Consider the following 20,524-nt stretch of genomic DNA (forward strand, 5'->3'; position numbering starts at 1 on the left):
TGTTGTTGATTCAATGTTTGTTCTAGTAGCATTATTATCGGTTATTATTGTGAAATCGAAAACTTCGAGTGTTTTTTTTTGGTGAAAAAAAAATGTTTTCCTTTTGACAATGATGTTGTATACAACATTTTCGAAATTTCCGAAAATTTTGGATATCGATAATGATGGTGGTGGTGACAATTTTTGATTTTTTTTTTTTCTTCGATACGAATTCCTTCGATTCGAACATTTTCGAAAATACTCTAATTATATTCTACAGGTGTGAATTACTCTGTAAATGAACCAAAGAAAAAAAACCCTTCGATTGTTTTTCACTCAATTCAAACTGCTCAATTCTGACTGAATGTATTATTATTTTTCGAAGTGAATAAAGTGCCTTGGTTTTTAAAATCAAAAAACTTTTATCTTTCAGTTTACAGCTAATTTTTTGTAATTTTTTATTTTGTTTGTAACATCAAGACAACCTCTAAAAAAAGTAAAAATGAAATCCTCAATTGCAATATTCATATCGATCAAATTAATATCGATCATTTTGATCAGTCAGATCGATAATCATAATCATCATAACGGATTCGTTGATGCATTTAAATTTACTGATCGTTTTTGTAATTATACTGCTTATCCAACCAATGGATGTGAAGAATCAGAATTTACAACATGTATCGATAATAAATGTGCTTGTCGTGATGAATCTGATTATATAATAATGGGTAGATTTTGTACAAAAAAATTATGTTCAAATGGTGAATTTTTTGATGCAGTCAAACAAAAATGTTCAGAACAAAGTAAAGCAAGTACAGATTTTACTGAAAATCATTGTCGTTATGATTATCATTGTTTTGGTCAACATATACGTTGTCGTCGACAAGCATGGAATTATATTTGTTTTTGTGAACCTGGTTTTCAATATGATTCATATTCGAAATTATGTTTACCAAAACATGGTATTGGTGGTCATTGTAAACATAATAATGATTGTGATGATACAACATTACGAAAAATGTTTTGTGATTTTAATCAAAAACAAAATGATAATGATAATGATGATAATGATAGAAAATCCTCAAGTGGTACATGTCAATGTCAAGAAAATCATCGTTATAATTATATTATTGATGGTTGTGAAGCATTGGCTGATATTAATGAACGTGAACATAATATGCGTACATTAGTTTTATTATTTGTTGCTGCTGGTCTTTTATTCGGCCTAGCATTGACTTGTAATTTTAGTTTTTTCGGTTTAGGAACTAAAAATCAGGAAATATTTTTACAACAATTAAAAGCTGAAGAACGTATTAGACAAATGAAACGTGATCGTGATCGATTATCACGTGCTGAAAATGGACAAATGTCAAACGAAAACGCAACAACAACAACCATACAACCGGAACCGAAAATAATAAGTTTGAATGGAAAAGACAACAATGATAATGATGATAATCAACAACAACAACCATCAACATTGAATGTTGTTGATAATTCAACAATCATTCAGCAGCAACAAAATGAAAGCACAAATAAATCATCTGTACCATCAAGAAAATCATTGATCATGTTGGAATGAACTGATGATCCAGAATTCCAGATACATTGCCTTTTTTTTTTGGTCCAAGAATGAAGCATTTCTTTCTTTCTTATAAAACGAAATTATCATTATTCCATCAACAACATTCAATTTTTTTTTAAATTTGACATTTATAATTTCTGTTAATTCTTTTTTTTATAATTATCTTTTTTATTATTTTTATTTTTTGACTTTTACTTTCAACAATTCTATCTATAATAATCCACTTCATTATCTTCTTGGTAAAAAAATACTTTTTATACTTTACAATTACAACAGGACATTTCGAAACTCACCCAAAGAAACGATCAACGATGTATTTTCTTTTTTTTTTAATTTTGTAAAAATTTTTTTGTAAAACAGTATTTCTTTTATAATAATCAGGCATTTAAACTTGTAATGCAGCTATTTTTTTTATATAAAAAAAAGACAACTAAATAATCGGTATTTTTCTATTATAAATATATACTCGTTCCTTGTTTGTAACTTTTTTGAATAAAAATGAAATTAATTTTTTAAAAATGAAAATTACAAAGTTTTTTTTCGATGAAAATCTTTTGGATAAAAATTTTGGTCAGTGGTGATGATCACCACTTGATGGCAGCACCATGTCTGTTTTTGTTTTTTTTTTGTGGAAAATTTTCAAAATCCTAACCACTACTGACCTCTATCGTTGATTTTTTCAAAAATTTTTTTCTATTCGTTTCAGGCGCGTGTTTTTATTATTCGCCAAATGAGTGAAGATAATTTTCCATTCAAAGAACAACAAGAAATACAATTTTCAATCAGTGTTTCAATTGCATCCTATTGCAGAAATCAAATGTATGCAAATTTCTTCATTGTTTTGCGCGCGCATCTAATTTCGTTATTCGTTTCATCTTCACATCTTCGCGTTTTTTTTTGGTGAATGGTAACAACGACGAACATATATAATGGATGTTTGTATAAGAGAAAAGGACTGGAAAGAGAAAAATGAAAATGAAATTAGCAAAGCAAAGCAAAACAAGCAAGAACCAAATAATCAAGCCAAGAATCATATAGAAAAAAAATCGTTTTTTTTCAGTTGTTCGTTGTGAATATTTGGCCATACATTTATATGTTTGTATGGTTTCCCTTGCATCGTCGTTGTCGTTGTTTTGGATATGAAATGTGTGTCTGGCGTGAGAACAACAACAACAACAACGATAACGAAGAAGATGAGAGAAGCCGGCACATTTCATATGGATATATTACATGCATCCATTGAAAAGAGAGTGAAGAGTGATGAGAGATGAGAGAAAAAAGGATAAAACACGCTCGCGATCATAATTATGTTTGATGATGATGATGATGATTTGAATTCAATCATCAAACATTTCGTTTGTTTTGCCATGTTTTTTGTTTTGTTTTGTTTTGTTTTTTGTTTCAAATCTCGATATCCGAATACAAAAAAAAATGATATGCACGAACCACCGAATGAACAATAATAATTTCAACAACTTCTGTATCATGAATATTTTATAAATACAGAAAAAAAAGTTTTCAATCCGAAACGAAAAAAACAAAAATGTGTTCAAAATTAACAAAGTTATCGACAACTTTGACGACAACAACATTAAATATTCATATAAAAATGATTTATTATTGGTGGATGATAATACCATTTCTGGATTGATTGATTGATTGATTGATTCTGTTTGATTTTTGCTCTGCTTTGATTTGATTTGATTGAAAAAAAATTCTCATCGTTAAAATCCTTGTTTTTTTTTTCTTTCAAAATTTTAAATGTGATTTTGCTGTTTGTTGTGCCAGTGCTTTCTACCAGTGTCTGTGTTTCTCGGTGCTGATGATGATTATATGGTGATGGCGTAATCTCATTCGATATTACGATGTTTGAATGCAACCCCAAAAATCATCATCACCAGAAACGAAACAAAAAAAATGGAAATATGAAAACGAAACAAACAAAAAAGTGATGAAAACCAAACTGATGAAATTGTTTGATTATCAATTCGTTACGAATTCTGATTGATTGATGATCATCATCATTGACAACAACAACAGCATAATCGAATCATCATCATCATCATTGAGTTCGTTTCAAATGAAAAGTGTAATTCTTTTCTGTTGGTGTTTTGTTTTCCATCATCATCATTTGATTGACAGAAATGAAATCCCAAAAAAATCCAGTACAATTTTTTCACTAATTAAATTATGATTATTGAAGAGGAAATTTCATCAATTAATAGCAGCAGCAGCGGCAGAACATATTTTGCATAAAATTTGAATTTGAATTTCATCATTTCATTTGATGATTTTGAAGTGAAAATGAAATCATTTTTGAAATTTTTCGGTGTGTGTAAATGAAATTTTTTTGTGATATAATTCCCTTTCAAATAAAAATTATCGATAATCGATAGTATCGATAGAATCGATACTGAAAGTGTTTTACGTTTTTTAAAAAAAATCCGTTCCCCGTACAAAAGAAGCCAAAGATTTTTTACCTGAATTTTTTTCATTAGAAAAAAGAAAAAACTTTACCAAATTTTTTTTGTTCTTTCTTTCTTCCCTTATCTCATTCTCATCGACAACTACGACGAATGCAATGAACAACAACAACAACAATCAAAATCTATCTTTAGATTGAAAAAAAAACAACCAAAGAATAATCGGCAAAACTAAACAAAATTGAACAAATTCTCTTTGCATACACACACACACATTCCAAATGGTAATGTAAAATTTTCATGTTTTAAAATTTAAATTTTAAATTTTTATTGATTGGTTGACGATTCAAACACCCAAAAAACGCATAATAAAACATTAACACCCACACCCACCCACGCGCACACGTGTTGATCATGATCGCATATTGTTTACCGTTTTATATGGCCATTTCCTTTTGTTTCTCTCTCATTCGGGATGTTTATTAACAAATTTTACATCATTTTTTTTTGAAAAATCTGAAATTAACAATCAAACACACACACACAACACACAAACAAACGAATTGACGTCATTCATTTGTTTTGATGAAAATGAAAAACAAAAACTGAACTGAACTGAAATGATTCTTGTGAAATTGTCGACTTTGTCTTGATTGGATTGTGCTTTTTATTCGAATATCAGATTCGAATTTTTAAAAGTTTTGTTTTTCTCGCTAAGTAAACACCCAATTTTTTTCGTGGTAAGAGATGGAAAGGGAAGGGGTTAAATTTCAAAAAGGGTTGAATTTTTTTTCAATGAAAAACAAAAAAATGATTGATTGGGAATCAATACGTGATCAGAATAAATTTACGAAAAAAAAACAAAGGATTTTTGATATAAAAAAGATACACACACACAATGGAAACTTTGAATGAAATTGATATCAAATGAATGATTTTTTTGTCCTTTATTTTATCGATGCTGAGGTCAAGTTAAATTTTGTATTTTGTAAGTTAAAAATTTTTCAAACGGTTTGCTCAAATATCCCAATAAAGATAAAGATAAATGATGATAACACGATGGAGAAAGTGTAGGATTGAAACCAGTCAAATACTGGCTTTCTCGAAAAAACGGACAAGGAGAAAGAAAGAAAGAAAAAAAAAGGCCAAAGTTGTTAACGTTGAATTATAGATGATATTCTTTCGTCGATGATTTTTTAACCATTTGACCAGCCATCATGAATGAATGAAGACGAAAAAGAAAGAAAGAAAAAAGAAGAAAAAACTAGACAAATGTGGAAAAAACCGGTGAATAAATACCGGTGTGTGTTGTCTTCTGTGTTTATGTCTTATATCATTTGGAAAAATCTCTAGTTTCTTTTTCTTCTTCTTTTTTTCCAGTTTTCTATCCATTTACTTCGTGTGTAGTGTCAGATTAACATTATCCATGTCGGTCATTGAAAATTTCTTTTCAATTGTTTTGTTTTGTTTGGTGTTATTTTCCGAAGATCATATTTCAAATTTTTCTTTCAAAAAATCGATTAATTCGTTTGGTGTTTTGTTTTGTTTGCTTTTTATTGATTCCTAATCACGTTTCAATAAATTTTTTCAATATTTTTCAATATTATGAATGATCATCATCATTATTTGTAAAATCAGATCAGATCATAACGGAAATGTTTCAATGTTATTTGTTGTGTTTGTTTATCGATCAGATCATGACAAAGTCATTCTATCGATTTATTGATTGATTGATTGATTTTTTGTTCACCATTATTATTATTATTACTATTCACCTTCAGATGTCATCTTATTGATTATCATTATCATCATCATTGGATGGTGGTGGTGATAATGATGATCTACTAACACCGATGATCTACCACTCCGTTTTTGTTTTTTGTTTTGTAGGGGGTGTGTGATTATTATTTTTTTTTCTACCTGAAATCATATCGTTATATAAAAATGAGTTTAATTTCGTTCGATTCAATCTTGTTCTTTGGATACCCCGAACAAGAATCCGAATTGTGATTTGTTGTGAGTGAAATATTTTCAACCAGCAACAACAGAATTTAACACTTTGCTTGATTCTTTTTGTGTGTTCAAACGGGTGTTTATGTTTCAATCAAAATTTTTTTGGGTTTGAATAAACAAAACAAAATTATTATCCATTGTTTCGCGACAGAATCGTAAATTGGAATCAGGTAATTAAAAACCTAAATAAAATTTAACTGTTTAAAAATTCTTTTCGATTCTCTCTTTATGTATTTTTTGTTAATATCTCACTCTGTGTGTATTTTATCTATTTTTAGAATCTGTAGTATTGCATCTTTTATCTCTTTTTTGTTGGTTGTTTGATTGAGAATTTAGGTCAAACCAAATTCACAAGATTCTTTTTTTTTTTTTTTTGGTTTGGTTTGAACATGAAAAATTTTTCATGGTCGGAAATCAATTCAAATGAATTATCAGAATTTGTCTATATTAACAACAATAGTTGATACGATTTCAGTCGAAATAGTTTCGAATGTTTTTTTACTTTCGAATATTCTTGTCGTCTCTTACAGAATAAATTGAATTTTGTTATCAAAAAAAAATTGAGAAAATGAAAAAAGATTGTCACGGCTACCGAATTGGTTTTCATTTGTATCAAATTTTTGGTTTGTTTCGTTCTATTATCATTTCAATTTGAAATTGACTTTTCCGCAAAATAAAAAAAATCCATAAGTATCTTTCTATAATGACATAGTTTTTTCCCGTTGACGTTTTTATTTTTTTAATCAATGAATTAAAGTGTAGTGTGGGGGGAGAGATAAATGTGGCTGTTTCTTCCGAGTAAAAATTCTAATTTTGATCGAAAAAAACTCATAATAATGATCATCATCATCATTTGTGTTGTATTATGGTTTTAATAGTAAGTTTTTTTGTTTTGTTTTGTTTGAAACAAAATATAATATAGTCGTAATTATATTCATTCTATATTCCAATTTTACAGTGTTACAAAAAAAAGGTAAAAAGAAAAAAATTCGTTTTTTTGGGTACCTGTACACAACACATATTCAATTCAAATATCTACCAGTCTCTCTATGCTGGTTGGTTGGTCGGTTGGACATAGTTATTGATTCTGCAGGTAAATAAGGTTAACGAAGAAGAAAAAAATCGATAGGTAGAGTGTGTGTGAGAGAGAGAGAGAGAGGGAAAAATATCCACAGAAAAATCGTTATTATTACAATAATATGCCGGCAAACTAAACGAACCACTGCCACCACGACCATCAGCGAACAGAAACCGAAAAAAAAACTCGAAGAAGACGAAACCACATGTGTAAACATTTGGCCATAGGATAAAGTGAGAGGGGGGATGGTTTTTTATCATTGTTATTTCATTTTTTTCGTCGTTGATCTTCAATTTTTTTCCCCCTCCACACTATTTCGAAATTTTGGATTGTTTTTTGTTTTGGAAAAACATTAATTTACCTCTCTATCATTTGATCTATCCCGTGCGGTGTCTTTTGTTTTCTGTCATCATCAGCAGAATTAGTGTTGTTTTTTCAGTGTCAAGAAATTACCGTAATCGTTTTGGCTTTTTGATTTTTTTGTTTTCGGGTTTTCTGATGTTCAATGTTTGAAGAAAATCCACCGCTGAAAATGTTGGCCAATTTCAGTCAAAATTAGTTTTTTTTTTGAAGAAGAAGAAGAAACCAAACCAGAAGAAAACAATGGCAAATCGAAATTGTTGTTCATTGTTATTAACACAATCAACGACATTATCATCATCATCATCGTCACCACCAACAATTAGAATGAAATATCAATTACTAACGTATGTTATTCATTTTTCTTTTACTTACCTGAGTTTTTCCAAAAGTTTTTCCAAGTTCTTTGATTCAAAGAAGATCAGAAAAAGCAATGTTTTGCTGTTTTTTTCATACCGATATTATTATCGAATAATCCATAAAGATTTGGTGAGATGGATCTATTCTGAAAATGAAAAACAAAGTGAAACTTTGTTTTTTTTTGACTACGTCATCGTTAACCTTGACTTGATTATGTTTTTTTTTGTTTCTGGTTTTGTTTTTTGGGATTTTTTCTCCACCCGATAATTTTTTTGGAATCGATTTTTTTCTCCATTTTTTTCGTTTGAAATCGATAAACATGTGAAATAATGATGATCTTTTTTTTTTTTTTTTTTTGTTTATGATTCTTTTGATTTCTCGTTTCTGGATTCGAATGAACCAAAAAAAAAAAGTTTCTTATTGGCCTACTTTTTTTACCAGTTTTGTTTTCGCTGTTATCAGATTCTTCAGTTTGCTTTCTCAAATTACTTCATCTTTTTTTTCGAATGGAAATTTGAAAGAAAAAAAATTCCTTAGAATTTTTTCATGGTGGCAGCATAAACATAAATGAATGATGATAATTAGTTTGTAGAAGCGACACATTGACAATCTCTCTCTCTCTCTCGATGTTAATTTGAAATGTTTTCGTTCTTTCAGTTACTAAATTTAGAATGTAATTTAGATCTTCCGGATTGATGATGATGATGATGTTACACAATCTGATCATGTCTGTTATTTTTTGTTGTTTTTGATTTTGAAAATGTTTCTTTTTCGGGTATTTTTTTTGGTTGAACAAAAAACTTTCTGGAAAAAAAAACGTCAAATGATGGAATTGAAAAAATTCTTATTTCGCGAGATGATGTCCTTGTCGGCCGTTTGTTTTTCCCATCAAATTGCTTCATATAATGTTGTTTTTTTTCGAGTTATGATTCGGTTTTTTGTTTTCTTCCAAACGATGAACATTGCCGACATTGACGTATTTTTTTTCGCTTCTTTTTTTTTTTGTTGAGTTTCCATATAGAGAAAGACCTTGTCCTCGAATCATCGACCATCCATCACGTCATATAGAGAATCAAAAAAAAAAAAAAATTCGAATGTTAACAGTTGATTCGTCCTTCACTCACTCAAACACACACACAGACAATAACTGTCCATCGAAACAATCGATATTTATTTATCGAAATCGATAGTTTGACCCGGAAAGAATACATTGATGATGTTTGAAAGAAATTCGAATCGAATCGAAAAAACTCAAAAATTTTGATTTAAATAATTTTTCTTGTTTTTTGGTTTTCAAATTCATCCATAAAATGTCATTTTATATGGACATGATAATGATAATGACATTGAAAATTTCATTGATGATTCCTCCTCTTCCCTCAAAACAAATGATATTTCCAATGAATATTTTGCGCATGTTAATTGAGAATTTGATGAACCAGAATTTCATTTTCTGGTTTTCTTTACATTGTTACAAAATTTGGAAATTTTTTGATTCGAAATGCATCGAAACGGAAACCCGAAATGAATAAAAAACAAACAAAATTTCGATTTGTCGCAACTTTTTTTTTCTCTCTCCCACTCATTTCGCCAATTCAATCTGATAAATATCCATATTTTTTTTCTTCTATGGATTCTTTTTTCCCGAACTATTTTATCATTCTTCTACCACAACCGATACATCCAAGATACAAATGTTGTTAAAATCATTATCGGGAGAAAGCAAATGATGTTTTTCGGGTAATAATTTTTCTGTACTACAAATAATAATGGTTTAGGACGCCATGAACCTAAACGTCTTTTATCGTTAGTTAGTTTTTTCCATCATCATTAATGTTGTTTTGGTTGTTGTTTGCAATATTCTATATCATTTGCCAACAACAACATTGAATTCTATAGGATTCTTTCTTTCTACACATCTGCATTAGACGCTAAACATATAGAGCGGCACTGAATGATTTTTGTTTTGTTTTTGCCGTTCACATGATGATGCATAGAATGAAACGAGAGAGAAAAACGTTATATATGAGAGGCGCCAGAATAAAGAATATTCTTTTGTTTTGGTTTTGTTTTGGGTATCGAAAAAGGCGCAAGCGCACACAATCCATCTTCTATCACTATGCTGTTTTGATGGTGAATGATGGGAAAAAAACTAGAAAAACTTAAACCAAACCCAATCAAAGATTCAAAAAAAGGAAAAAAAAGAGTGTGAGAAAAATAAGAGAGAATCTCAAAGTGTGACAAAGTGAAAGAATCTCTAGTGTTTCGAGGTGAAAGAAGAAGAAGAAACTTAAACACAGAATAACAGACAGATCAAGAATCAAGAAAAAGCGGTGCTTTTGGATATATTCTTTGATGTTTTGGTTACTCGATTCTGGTTTCTTGATTTTTTCTGTTGTTGTGCTGTTTTTTTCTCTGGTGTTTTTCCTGGTTTCATTTTCAAAAAAATTTCATTGAAATTTGTGTGTCTGGTGTGTTGAATCTGTGATCATCTGATGATGATGATTATAATGACATCAATCATGTCGTCGATTGGATAAAGGGGGAAAAACAGAACAACAACAACAACAACAAAGATTATCTTGATCGATAATAGAATATTCTTCAAATGATGACTAAATTACCCTAATTTTTCCATTGTGTGATTGTTATTCTTTGTAAGTGTTTTCTCTCTGTGTTTTGTGTGTGTGTAAAAACCAAAATTGAACAGCAATAATGGCTAATGTAACGTTTTTCTCATCCGATAAATCATCATCATTATCACCTTATTCAGGTGTTAATGATGATGATAATAATGATGATAATGATAATAATAACAATTATCAACAACAACAAATAAAACAAATAAAACTAATCAATAATGTCCATTATAATAAAAGTGATAATAATAACGATGACAATCATCATTGGCCATTAGAATATTGTTATTTTAGAAATAATTATTATTCTGGCCATCGTTATCATCATTGATAATAATCGACAATAATTGCGTGTTGTGCGTTTTTTTGAACGTGTTTTTTCGGTTCGTGTTTGTAACGTGTTACGTGTGTTTTGGTGTGCAATTTACGAATGTTTTTTGAATTTGAAAATTTTGAATTTTCAAAACAAATTTTCAAAGAAAAAAACAGAATTTGTTTTTTACAAAAAAAAAAATTCAAATTTTAAAAACAGTTATCACAACAGTAACAGTAAGTTTGGTTTGTTTGTTTTTTGCTAATTACGTCATTGTTTTTTTGTTTTTTGATTTCATGATTTGATGACGAAATTGAAAGAAAAAATGAGAAAATAGGGTACCGTTATTATTTTTAGCTTTTTTTAAAATTCACTTGATAGTATCATAATCACAAAATATCAAATGATTCGATATTTTGTTACTCTCTCTCTCTTGGTTTGATATTGAATAATTGTCTAATCATCATCATCATCAGTAATCATCATTTACACAACCACCTTTAACATTAGAAAAATTAATGATGATTATCAATGAACAAGTTCGTTTATTTCGGTTTTTCATTCATTTCATTTCATTTTGATTTTGATGGAAAAATTTCTATTTTTCCACTTGAACGCTGAATGAATGAATGGAAAAATCTGTCATTGACAGAAATTCTATTTAGGAAAATAACATTGAGGATTTCTTTTTAAAAAAAACTTTTTCATTCGAAAACAGATGTGTGTGTGTGTGTGTGTGTGTGTGTGCTTTCTCTCTATGCAAAAACCCAAATTGAATCCAAAGATGTTTTTGAAATTTTAAAAAATCAAATTCTCATAGTGTGTTTGCGTGAATGCATGGTTAATGTTTTTAAAAAATGGCAAATTTTCAACATTATATTTACCTACGCGTGCCGCCATCATCATCATCATCGCCATCAAATATACCAACAATTTCTATCGATCAATATCGATTCAATGATGATGATGAACAAAATGATGAACAAAATGACGAACAAAATTCTATACAACAAAATAATTATCTAACAGTTCCTTCACCAATTAATTATTATAATTCATTAAATACAAATTCTAATTATGAAAATGCTTTTTTTTTATCACGTCGTTTACGTAAACATTTACAACAACGACAACAACCACGAAAACCACGACCACCATTAATATTTAGACCATTAACAACAGCAACAACAATGTCTAAAGAAAATAATAACGAAACGGATGATGTTGCAAAAGATCCTGGTTCGATGTCCAATCGTCCAACATCGGAAACCGATGTTGAAGGACATCGTGTATTTCATGGTTATGGTGTTCATGTACCTGGTTCAGGTACAAGACGTCGTCCAGGTAGCGGTGGTGGTGGTGGTAGTAATGGTAATAATGGTAATGGTCATCGTCGTAATCGTAAAAATGGTTCATCAAAACGTTCAAAAGATTCGGAAGATGAATCGGATTCGGAACTTATGCGACCTTGTATGTATTTTGTTGATTGATTTTTGATTGATTTTTAATCAAATTAAATTAATTTTTACCATAGCGGATCGTGTACATTTTATTTTGGGTGAAGATGATACAACTGGTGGACATGAATCACATCCATTATTTAGTGAAATGGCTGAATTAGTATCAACAAATGAAGAAATGGAATGGCGTGAAACTGCTCGTTGGATTAAATTCGAAGAAGATGTTGAAGAAGGTGGTAATCGTTGGTCAAAACCACATGTCGGTACAATTTCCTTGCATTCATTATTTGAATTACGTAGCTGTATTTTGAATGGTACGGTTTTATTGGATTTAGAAGCATCTAGTTTGGATCAGATTGCAGGTAATTTATCGAATTTTGTTTTAAACTTGCAAATCAAATTAAATTTTCTAACTTCTAAAAATTCAGATTTAATGCTTGAAAGTATGGTACAAAATAATCAATTATCATCGGATGTAATACCAAAAGTAAAAGATGCATTATTACGTCGTCACCGACATCAACATGAACGTCGTCATCATGGTGATTCAAAAAATCGTTTGCCAATTATTCGATCGTTGGCCGATATTGGTAGAAATTCCAGTAGAAGTATGTTTGGATCGCACAGTAAGTTTTGTCTTGTTTTAAATATTACAAAAAATTCTGATTTTTTTGATTTCAACGATACGTAAAAGCAAACATTAAAGCTTAAGATTAGTTTAGTTTTCCAGGTTACCCATCTCATTTAAAATTTATCAAAACTTTCTTTTCTTTTCGTTTTTTCATTTCCATTCTTTCCTCTTTCAAATCATTACTTTTTCATTTCTATTTTTTTTTGATCTAATGAATGATTGAATGTTTGTGAACCAAAAACAAAAGGATCATTGGATAAAATCCTATCCGATGTTCCACCACCACCATCATCATCATCAACAACAACAACATTGACATCATCATCATCACAACAACCACAACAACAACAACAACAATCATCTATTACAACATCATATTCAAATCCAACATCACCGATTCCAAGTACCGGTACCGGTAATGTTTGTCATTCATTATCATCATCATCAACATCAACAATACCTGTATCATCAGCTCAACAACAACAACAACAAAATTTTAAAGGAAAAAATACATTAGGTGTACCGGCACGTAAAGGTGCTAATATTACTGGTATTGAAAAATTTTTTGTCCAAACATTTTTGTTTTGTTTTTGATTTGTTGTTTTTGTTTTTTGTCCAAAGTTTCAACCACATCCAAAAAGAAATTGCTGCATGTGATATTTGCTTTGTTTGTTTGTCTGCTATGTGTTTATCTTGTTTCCGCATCTTCTTTTTCTTTGTTTTTTCGTTTCCTTTGAAAAGCTTTTTTCACCAGTTTCCACACCATGTCATTTTCCGCTTCAATTTTTTGTTTTGTTTTTATCGACCCTTTTTTTGTTTGTTTGTTTTTTTTAGTTAGTTCACAAAGTTAGATTTAGCCGCTTGGATTCACTGAATTTCATTGTGTGTGCTTTGTTTTCATTCAAAATTTTTAAGAAAAAAAACAACAGCAGAATTTTTTGAAATTTTCTTTCTAATTTTTTCTTTTTCGTTTTTTTTTTTGATTAAACACCTGCACACAAACAAATATAGCTCATAGCGATTCATCAATGCCACAAAGTCCAAGCGCTCATTCATTACAAGCACAAGGTTCGGATGGACAACATTTATCCGGTAGTGGTGCTTCTTCATCCGATCTTCAACATAAAGTAAGTTTTGTTTTGGTTTTTCGGTCTTTCTAACCCTGTTTTTTATATAGCTAAATCAAGGTTTTATGCGAAAAATTCCACATGGCAGTGAAGCCGATAATATTCTTGTTGGTGAAATTGATTGTATTGATCATTCAATTTCAGCATTTATTCGCCTTAAAAATGCTTGCTATCTTGGTGATTTAACTGAAGTGCCCGTACCGACACGTTTTTTGTTTGTTCTACTTGGTCCACACAGGTTTGAATTATTTCAACAACAAAAAAAAATTGAAATTTTACAGTAAATTTCCTTCTTTTTTTTTTAAATTTGGATTTAGCATTCCCGGACGTTATCATGAAGTTGGTCGTGCAATGGCAACATTAATGTCTGATGATGTTTTTCATGATGTTGCTTATAAATCAAAATCACGTGATGATTTATTAGCTGGTGTTGATGAATTTTTGGATGCTGTTACTATTTTACCACCTGGTGCATGGGATCCATCAATTCGTATTGAACCACCTGTACAAGTACCATCACAAGAAACACGTAAAAAACCACAAGAAAAAGAAGCTGAAATTGATTCCGAAGAAGAAGAAGAAATTGAACGTGAACGTTCTGGTTTGAAAAGATCTGGTAGAATTTTTGGTGGTTTAATCAATGATATTAAACGAAAATATCCTTGGTATCTTTCGGATTTTACCGATGCATTTGTATTACAATCAGTTGCATCAATATTTTTCTTGTATTTTGCTTGTTTAACACCAATCATTACGTTTGGTGGTTTACTTGGTGATGCTACTGGAAACAATGTTGTAAGTAACTTTTTTTTGTTTGAAAAAAAGAAAATTCTTGATAATAATTTCAATTTTTTTCCTTTCAGGCAACAATGGAAAGTCTATTAACTGGTGCTATTTGTGGTATATTGTATGGTCTATTTTCTGGTCAACCATTAACAATTTTAGGTAGTACTGGTCCTGTATTGGTATTTGAAACAATTCTTTATGATTTTTGCAAGTAAGTGATTTTTTTTGAAAAACGAATTAACATTCATTAATTCACGTTTGTTTTTGTTTCTTTTTTTAATTACTTTCAATAGACGACATGATCTACATTATTTAAACATTCGTTTATGGATCGGTTTATGGATGGCATTCTTTTTATTAGTTATGGTTGCATTAGATTATAGTGCATTAGTTTGTTATATAACTAGATTTACTGAAGAAAATTTTGCCACATTAATTTCAGTCATTTTTATTTTTAAAGCATTTGAAAATGTAAGCAGCAAAAAAACAAGCATTTTGTTTTTTTTCATTTTGATTGAAATATTTCATTTTTCTTTTTTAAATTATTTTTTTAGCTATTCCATATTGGTAAAGAATATCCGGTTGATAGGTATCCTGATATACCTAAAAATTATCTTTGTAATTGTTCAATTGATGGTGAAATATATGAATTACAACGAACATTTAGAAATGATACAGCATTACGTGAATGTAAATTATTAGGTGGAACATTGATTGGTGATGGTTGTTCAACACCTACCTATCTGCCAAATGTTTTCCTTTTTTCATGCATATTATTTGTTGCAACATATGCTATATCGGTTTTCTTGAAAGAATTTAAAACGGCACCATTTTTTTCAACAAAAGTTCGACAAATTATATCAGATTTTTCTGTTGTAATTGCTATTGCATCAATGACAGCATTCGATATGTGGGTACATATACAAACACCAAAATTATATGTACCGGCACAATTTAAACCAACACGTGATGATCGTGGTTGGTTGATACCATTTTTTCATGAAAAAAATCCCGTTTGGTTAATACCATTATGTTGTATACCGGCTTGTTTTTCAACTATACTTATATTTATGGATCAACAAATTACAGCTGTTATTATTAATCGTAAAGAATATCGTTTAAAAAAAGGATGTGGCTATCATTTAGATTTATTTGTATTATGTATATTGATTGCAATTGCATCAATAATGGGTTTACCATGGTTTGTTGCTGCAACCGTATTGGCAATGACACATGTTAATTCATTAAAAGTTGAATCAAAAACATCGGCACCGGGTGAAAAACCACAATTTTTAGGTGTATTAGAACAACGTGTTACAAATATTATGATATTTTTATTGGTCGGTTTATCCGTATTTTTTACACCCGTACTTAAACATATACCAATGCCTGTATTGTTTGGTGTATTTTTATATATGGGTACTTCATCATTAAAAGGATCACAGGTAAAATATAATTATGATTTAATTGAACCTAACCTAACCATCTTTCCCTTTGTTCAATCATTTTACAGTTTTTCGAACGTATTCTCATCATATTTATGCCACAAAAATATCAACCAGATTATGTTTTCTTACGTTATGTACCAACATGGAAAGTTCATATGTTTACATTAATACAGATTATTTGTTTCTTATTATTATGGGCAGTTAAATCATATAAAAAGATTTCAATCATGTTTCCGCTTATGGTAAATTTTTGTTTTTGTTTTATTTAACCCTTTCATTTATTGATTGATTGAATTTTCGTTGTTGTTTTCTCTTTCTCTCTCTTTTTAGTTATTAGTTATTGTCATTGTACGTAAATTATTAGATTTTGTTTTCACACGTCAAGAATTGAAAATATTGGATGATATTATGCCCGAATCAACTAAACGTAAAAAGATTGAAGAAAAAGAATTATTACAAAAAAATGAAGATGATAAATCTGGACCAGGTGGTGGTGGTGGTGGTATTGGTGGCACTGCTGTAGGTTTATTACCTAATACAAGTTCAGGAAATGTTACAATACCATTAGCCAATGGTAATGTATTGAAAATACCAGTCAGTAAAATTGGTTCGGAAGAAGAAAAAGAACCAGATATAAATATTACTGAACAATTGGCTAAATCAAATGCATGGCGTTCAATCAATCATGATTCAAATGGTACACAAACAAAACCACCAACAACAACAACACAGAATGGTGGTGGTGGACAAAAGAAAAAAAATCGTGTGAATAAAAAAGATGCCAAAAGTGAAGAAGAACAAAAACGTTTATCAACAATGAGAGAAGAAGATGATGAAGAAGATTGTGGTATAACAATAAAAGTTGATGCACCAACACCAGTACCAACGGCTGTTAATTCACCAAAAGATGAATCATCGAAAAATAATGAAACACCTGTTTAAATTCTTATTTTGAAATGGGGAAAAAAATCAATCAATCAATCAACAGATCGATTCAATGTTTTATGCTCGACATTCACATACACACACACAAACATAAACACAGAATCCAGATTCAAAAAAAAGGCAGCAAAATCTAAATTTACAAATAAATTTACAAAAACAAACAAAAAAAAATATTCAATAAAGTAATACAAATGTAATACAATCATTTTCTCTCTCTTTCTCTGTCTGTGTGTGTGTGTGTGCGATTGATTTTTTTTTGATTTTTGACTTCTGACTTTTGATTTTTGACTTATGATTGATTGATTGATGATCAATAAATTGTGATTTGATAACTAACTAATAACTAATAACTATGTTAATTAATAATAATAATGTTAATTATGATAAAACAAAAAAATTACAACAAAAATTACAAACAAAAAAAATTACAAATTCTAATGTTTATTGTCGACTGTGAAATGTTGATGTTTTGGAAACAAAAACAAAGATTTGTTCAGAATATGAATGACATTAGGAATTTTGTTTTTCCTTCTTCTTCTTTTTTTGAAAAAAATTGTCTTTCGTTTTATTTTTTTTCTCTCTCTCTCTCTCTCTCTCTCTCTCTCTCTCTCTCTCTCTCTCTCTCGCGTTGCTCTTTTCATCATCATCATCATCCGAATCATTCATACTCAATCAATCAATCGATTCAATCAAATTAACACAAAAATATTCTCAAAAAATAACAACGAATTTCGTTCATTGTTCAATGGCGTTTTATAACGATAATGATCATCATCGAACATCATTTTGTGAAAACAAAATGGAAAACAAAACAAAGAAAAAACTTTAGCAAAATGAAAAAAATAATCGAATGTAACAATCATCATCGCCAATCATCACTATGATCATCATCATCATTTTATCACCATTCTAACAATATTTTTCAACAGAAAACAAAACAAAAAACTGATTAACATTTTATTCATCAATGTGAAAACGAACGAATAGCAATTTTACAAAAAAATTTTAAAATAATTTAACGTCCATTATAATAATTATTTTATTTTATTTTTATTTTTATTTTTATTTTAAAAAAAATTCGTTCTCATTATTATTATCTATTGTCAAGTAGTAAAATTATTATAATTATAATTATAATTTTCATTTGAATAAAATAAAATAAAAAGTCAATTTTAAAAGTGGAAATTATCGAAGAATAACCGAAAAATTGTTTCCAAATAACAAATTGACATTTATCAATTTTTTTTTATTATTAATCGCTAAACATTTTAAAATATTCTGTATTCTCGCTTCTTCTTTCTTTTCCTTTTTAGTTGGCTGGTTGACTGGTGGTATTCAGCCATACATATAGAGGGAATTTTATCATTAATGATGATGGTAGCAGTGAAAATCGAATCTATTTTTAGATTCCAACAACGCACACACGGAGCATGAAAAAAAACATTGCAAAAATGAAAGAAAGAAAGATTGGATAGCAAGGATGGATAGATAGATAGATGGAGAGAGAATGAATGAATGAATGAAAAACCATTTCATCCATGCATACCGGGTAACATGTGATATGGAAAAAATAATCTTTTTTTATTTCATAAAAAATTTATATCATTAAAAAAAATATAATTCGAAAGGAACGAAAAAAAATCTTACAATTTCAGAATTTCCATATTCTGTCGATGTTATATTGAAAATTATTATATTTGATTCTGTTTGATTTATATCAGAACAAAAAAAAAAATCTTGTACAGAATATTTTCTTCTTTCCCCCCCTTAAGTACAGAATTGATAAAATGAAAATGGTTTTTGGAATGTTTCATTCAGTTTGATTAGCTGTTGTCAAATGTAATTTGTAATTTGAAAAATATCCACAAAATGTTTGATCCATTTTGAATCGATAGTAGAATTTTCTCTTTTTCTTAAATAAACACACTTCATCAATATATGAGACAGAAACTGAACAAAAAAATGAAATACTTTACCGGTAAACATTTTAAATATTGACATTTGATTCGATCAAAACAAATAAATAAATAATGGTCATCCATAATATTCAATGATGATGAAGAAGTGGAAAAAAAATTCTCTCAACGATGATGATGGCCTTCTTATACCAACTCTGCTCAAACATTTCTCAAATATCAATTCAACCGGAATTTTCATTCCTTGCTTCTTTGCTTTTTTTGAACACAAACTTTATTTTGGATTGAATCGAAAAGTAAAATCAATAATAATAACTAGAATAGAATGAAAAGATAGAAAAAAAAGAATTCTGGATTCTGATTTTGTCTATGATTATTATTGGTTGTTGTTGTTGTTGGTTGGTTGTTATTCCAATATCATCATTATTATCATCATCGTTTATTTTGTTTCTTGTTTGTTTGTTTGGTGTTTGTATTTGCAAAGGTGGTGTGATAACAAACAACAACAACAGTAAAGTATAGTGCAAATATTCTCTGTTATCATCATCATTTTCATTTGAATTCTTTCATTCATAAGAATGAGTGCGAGAGAGAGAGAGAGAGAGAGAGAGAGAGAGAGAGAGAGAGAGAATGAGAATAAATGAATGAAAAAAAAAGAATCTTATGTTCCAAAGAATTTCTTTGCATAATAATAGAGTGAGTGAGGGAGAGTTATTCGGTTCTAATCAGAATAACATCAGAATGAAATGAAAAAAACATGCGCTTTACCTTTTTTTTTAGATTTATTCATCTTCATCATCATCATTACAATCCAAAAGAATCAAACAAAAAAAATGATAATGATAATGATTCTATACCCATATATATACATCATATACACAACACATATAGAGAGAATACCGTATAGAGTTTATTTTCTTCATTTTCATAGAATTAAACAAAAATTTCCAAATCAATTTTTGTTTCCTCTTCTTCTTCTTTTCTTCCATATTCGTTGTTGTTTCTTCCTATTCACGATTTTAATCTATTCTTTCTGCTCTCTCTCTCTCTCTCTCTCTCTCTCTCTCTCACTCTGCTTTATGATTATAATTATTCGATCAAAATTCTACATGACATAAACATTGATCTTTTCGTTTTTTTTTTTGTTGTTTAATAATAATGATTCCTGATATACAACAACAAAGCAAGCAAAAAAATGAAAACAAAACAAAACAAAAACAAAAAACAAATATAAACCATCCATACATACATACAATCTATATATCTTTTCTAACATAGAATATACGTATATCGTACGATTCTGTTTCTGTTTTGTTTGTTGTTCTTTATTATTTAAATGTTTTTCATTTTCATTTTCATTTTCATTCATTCGCCAGGTTACCCAGAATTCCCTAGCAATGAAAATGATGAAAATAAATTCTGCCACTGTGTATGGTATGTGTGTGTTTGGTTATATAT

At 29.2% G+C, this 20,524-nt stretch overlaps 3 protein-coding genes across 8 annotated transcripts; all 3 read left to right on the forward strand.

The window, feature by feature from the left end:
- The first annotated feature begins 31 nt into the window (after nt 1-31).
- On the forward strand, nt 32-2,050 carry LOC113796931 (uncharacterized). The gene has a single exon (XM_027347226.2). It carries the CDS (start codon nt 482-484, stop codon nt 1,562-1,564), a length of 1,083 nt encoding a protein of 360 aa, XP_027203027.2. The 5' UTR covers nt 32-481; the 3' UTR covers nt 1,565-2,050.
- A 2,021-nt stretch (nt 2,051-4,071) lies between these two features.
- On the forward strand, nt 4,072-17,150 carry LOC113796960 (electroneutral sodium bicarbonate exchanger 1-like). Of its 6 annotated transcripts, none has more exons than XM_075822614.1 (13): nt 4,072-4,274; nt 11,922-12,223; nt 12,288-12,575; nt 12,642-12,839; nt 13,092-13,394; nt 13,856-13,971; nt 14,022-14,209; nt 14,289-14,766; nt 14,835-14,968; nt 15,051-15,228; nt 15,312-16,202; nt 16,271-16,447; nt 16,536-17,150. In XM_075822614.1, the coding sequence occupies exons 2-13, from the start codon at nt 11,944-11,946 to the stop codon at nt 17,145-17,147; spliced, it is 3,843 nt and encodes a 1,280-aa protein (XP_075678729.1). In that variant the 5' UTR covers nt 4,072-4,274; nt 11,922-11,943; the 3' UTR covers nt 17,148-17,150. The 6 variants fall into 6 exon arrangements, with proteins under 6 accessions (XP_075678729.1, XP_075678728.1, XP_027203060.2 ...); XM_075822613.1 differs by lacking the exon at nt 4,072-4,274 and adding an exon at nt 5,950-6,173; XM_027347259.2 differs by lacking the exon at nt 4,072-4,274 and adding an exon at nt 7,670-7,788.
- Nucleotides 11,128-11,916, forward strand: LOC142645676 (uncharacterized; the record flags this gene model as incomplete). The annotated part of the gene is made up of 1 exon (XM_075822538.1): nt 11,128-11,916. A coding segment is annotated over exon 1 (306 nt), but the record flags the coding sequence as incomplete, so codon positions are not given.
- Nucleotides 17,151-20,524: the final 3,374 nt, after the last annotated feature.

Source organism: Dermatophagoides pteronyssinus, unplaced genomic scaffold (genome assembly GCF_027571235.1).
Source record: "Dermatophagoides pteronyssinus isolate colony J.1.1.1.1 unplaced genomic scaffold, Derpt_VIB-CSIC_2022.12 sq0018, whole genome shotgun sequence".
Classification (NCBI taxonomy): domain Eukaryota; kingdom Metazoa; phylum Arthropoda; class Arachnida; order Sarcoptiformes; family Pyroglyphidae; genus Dermatophagoides; species Dermatophagoides pteronyssinus.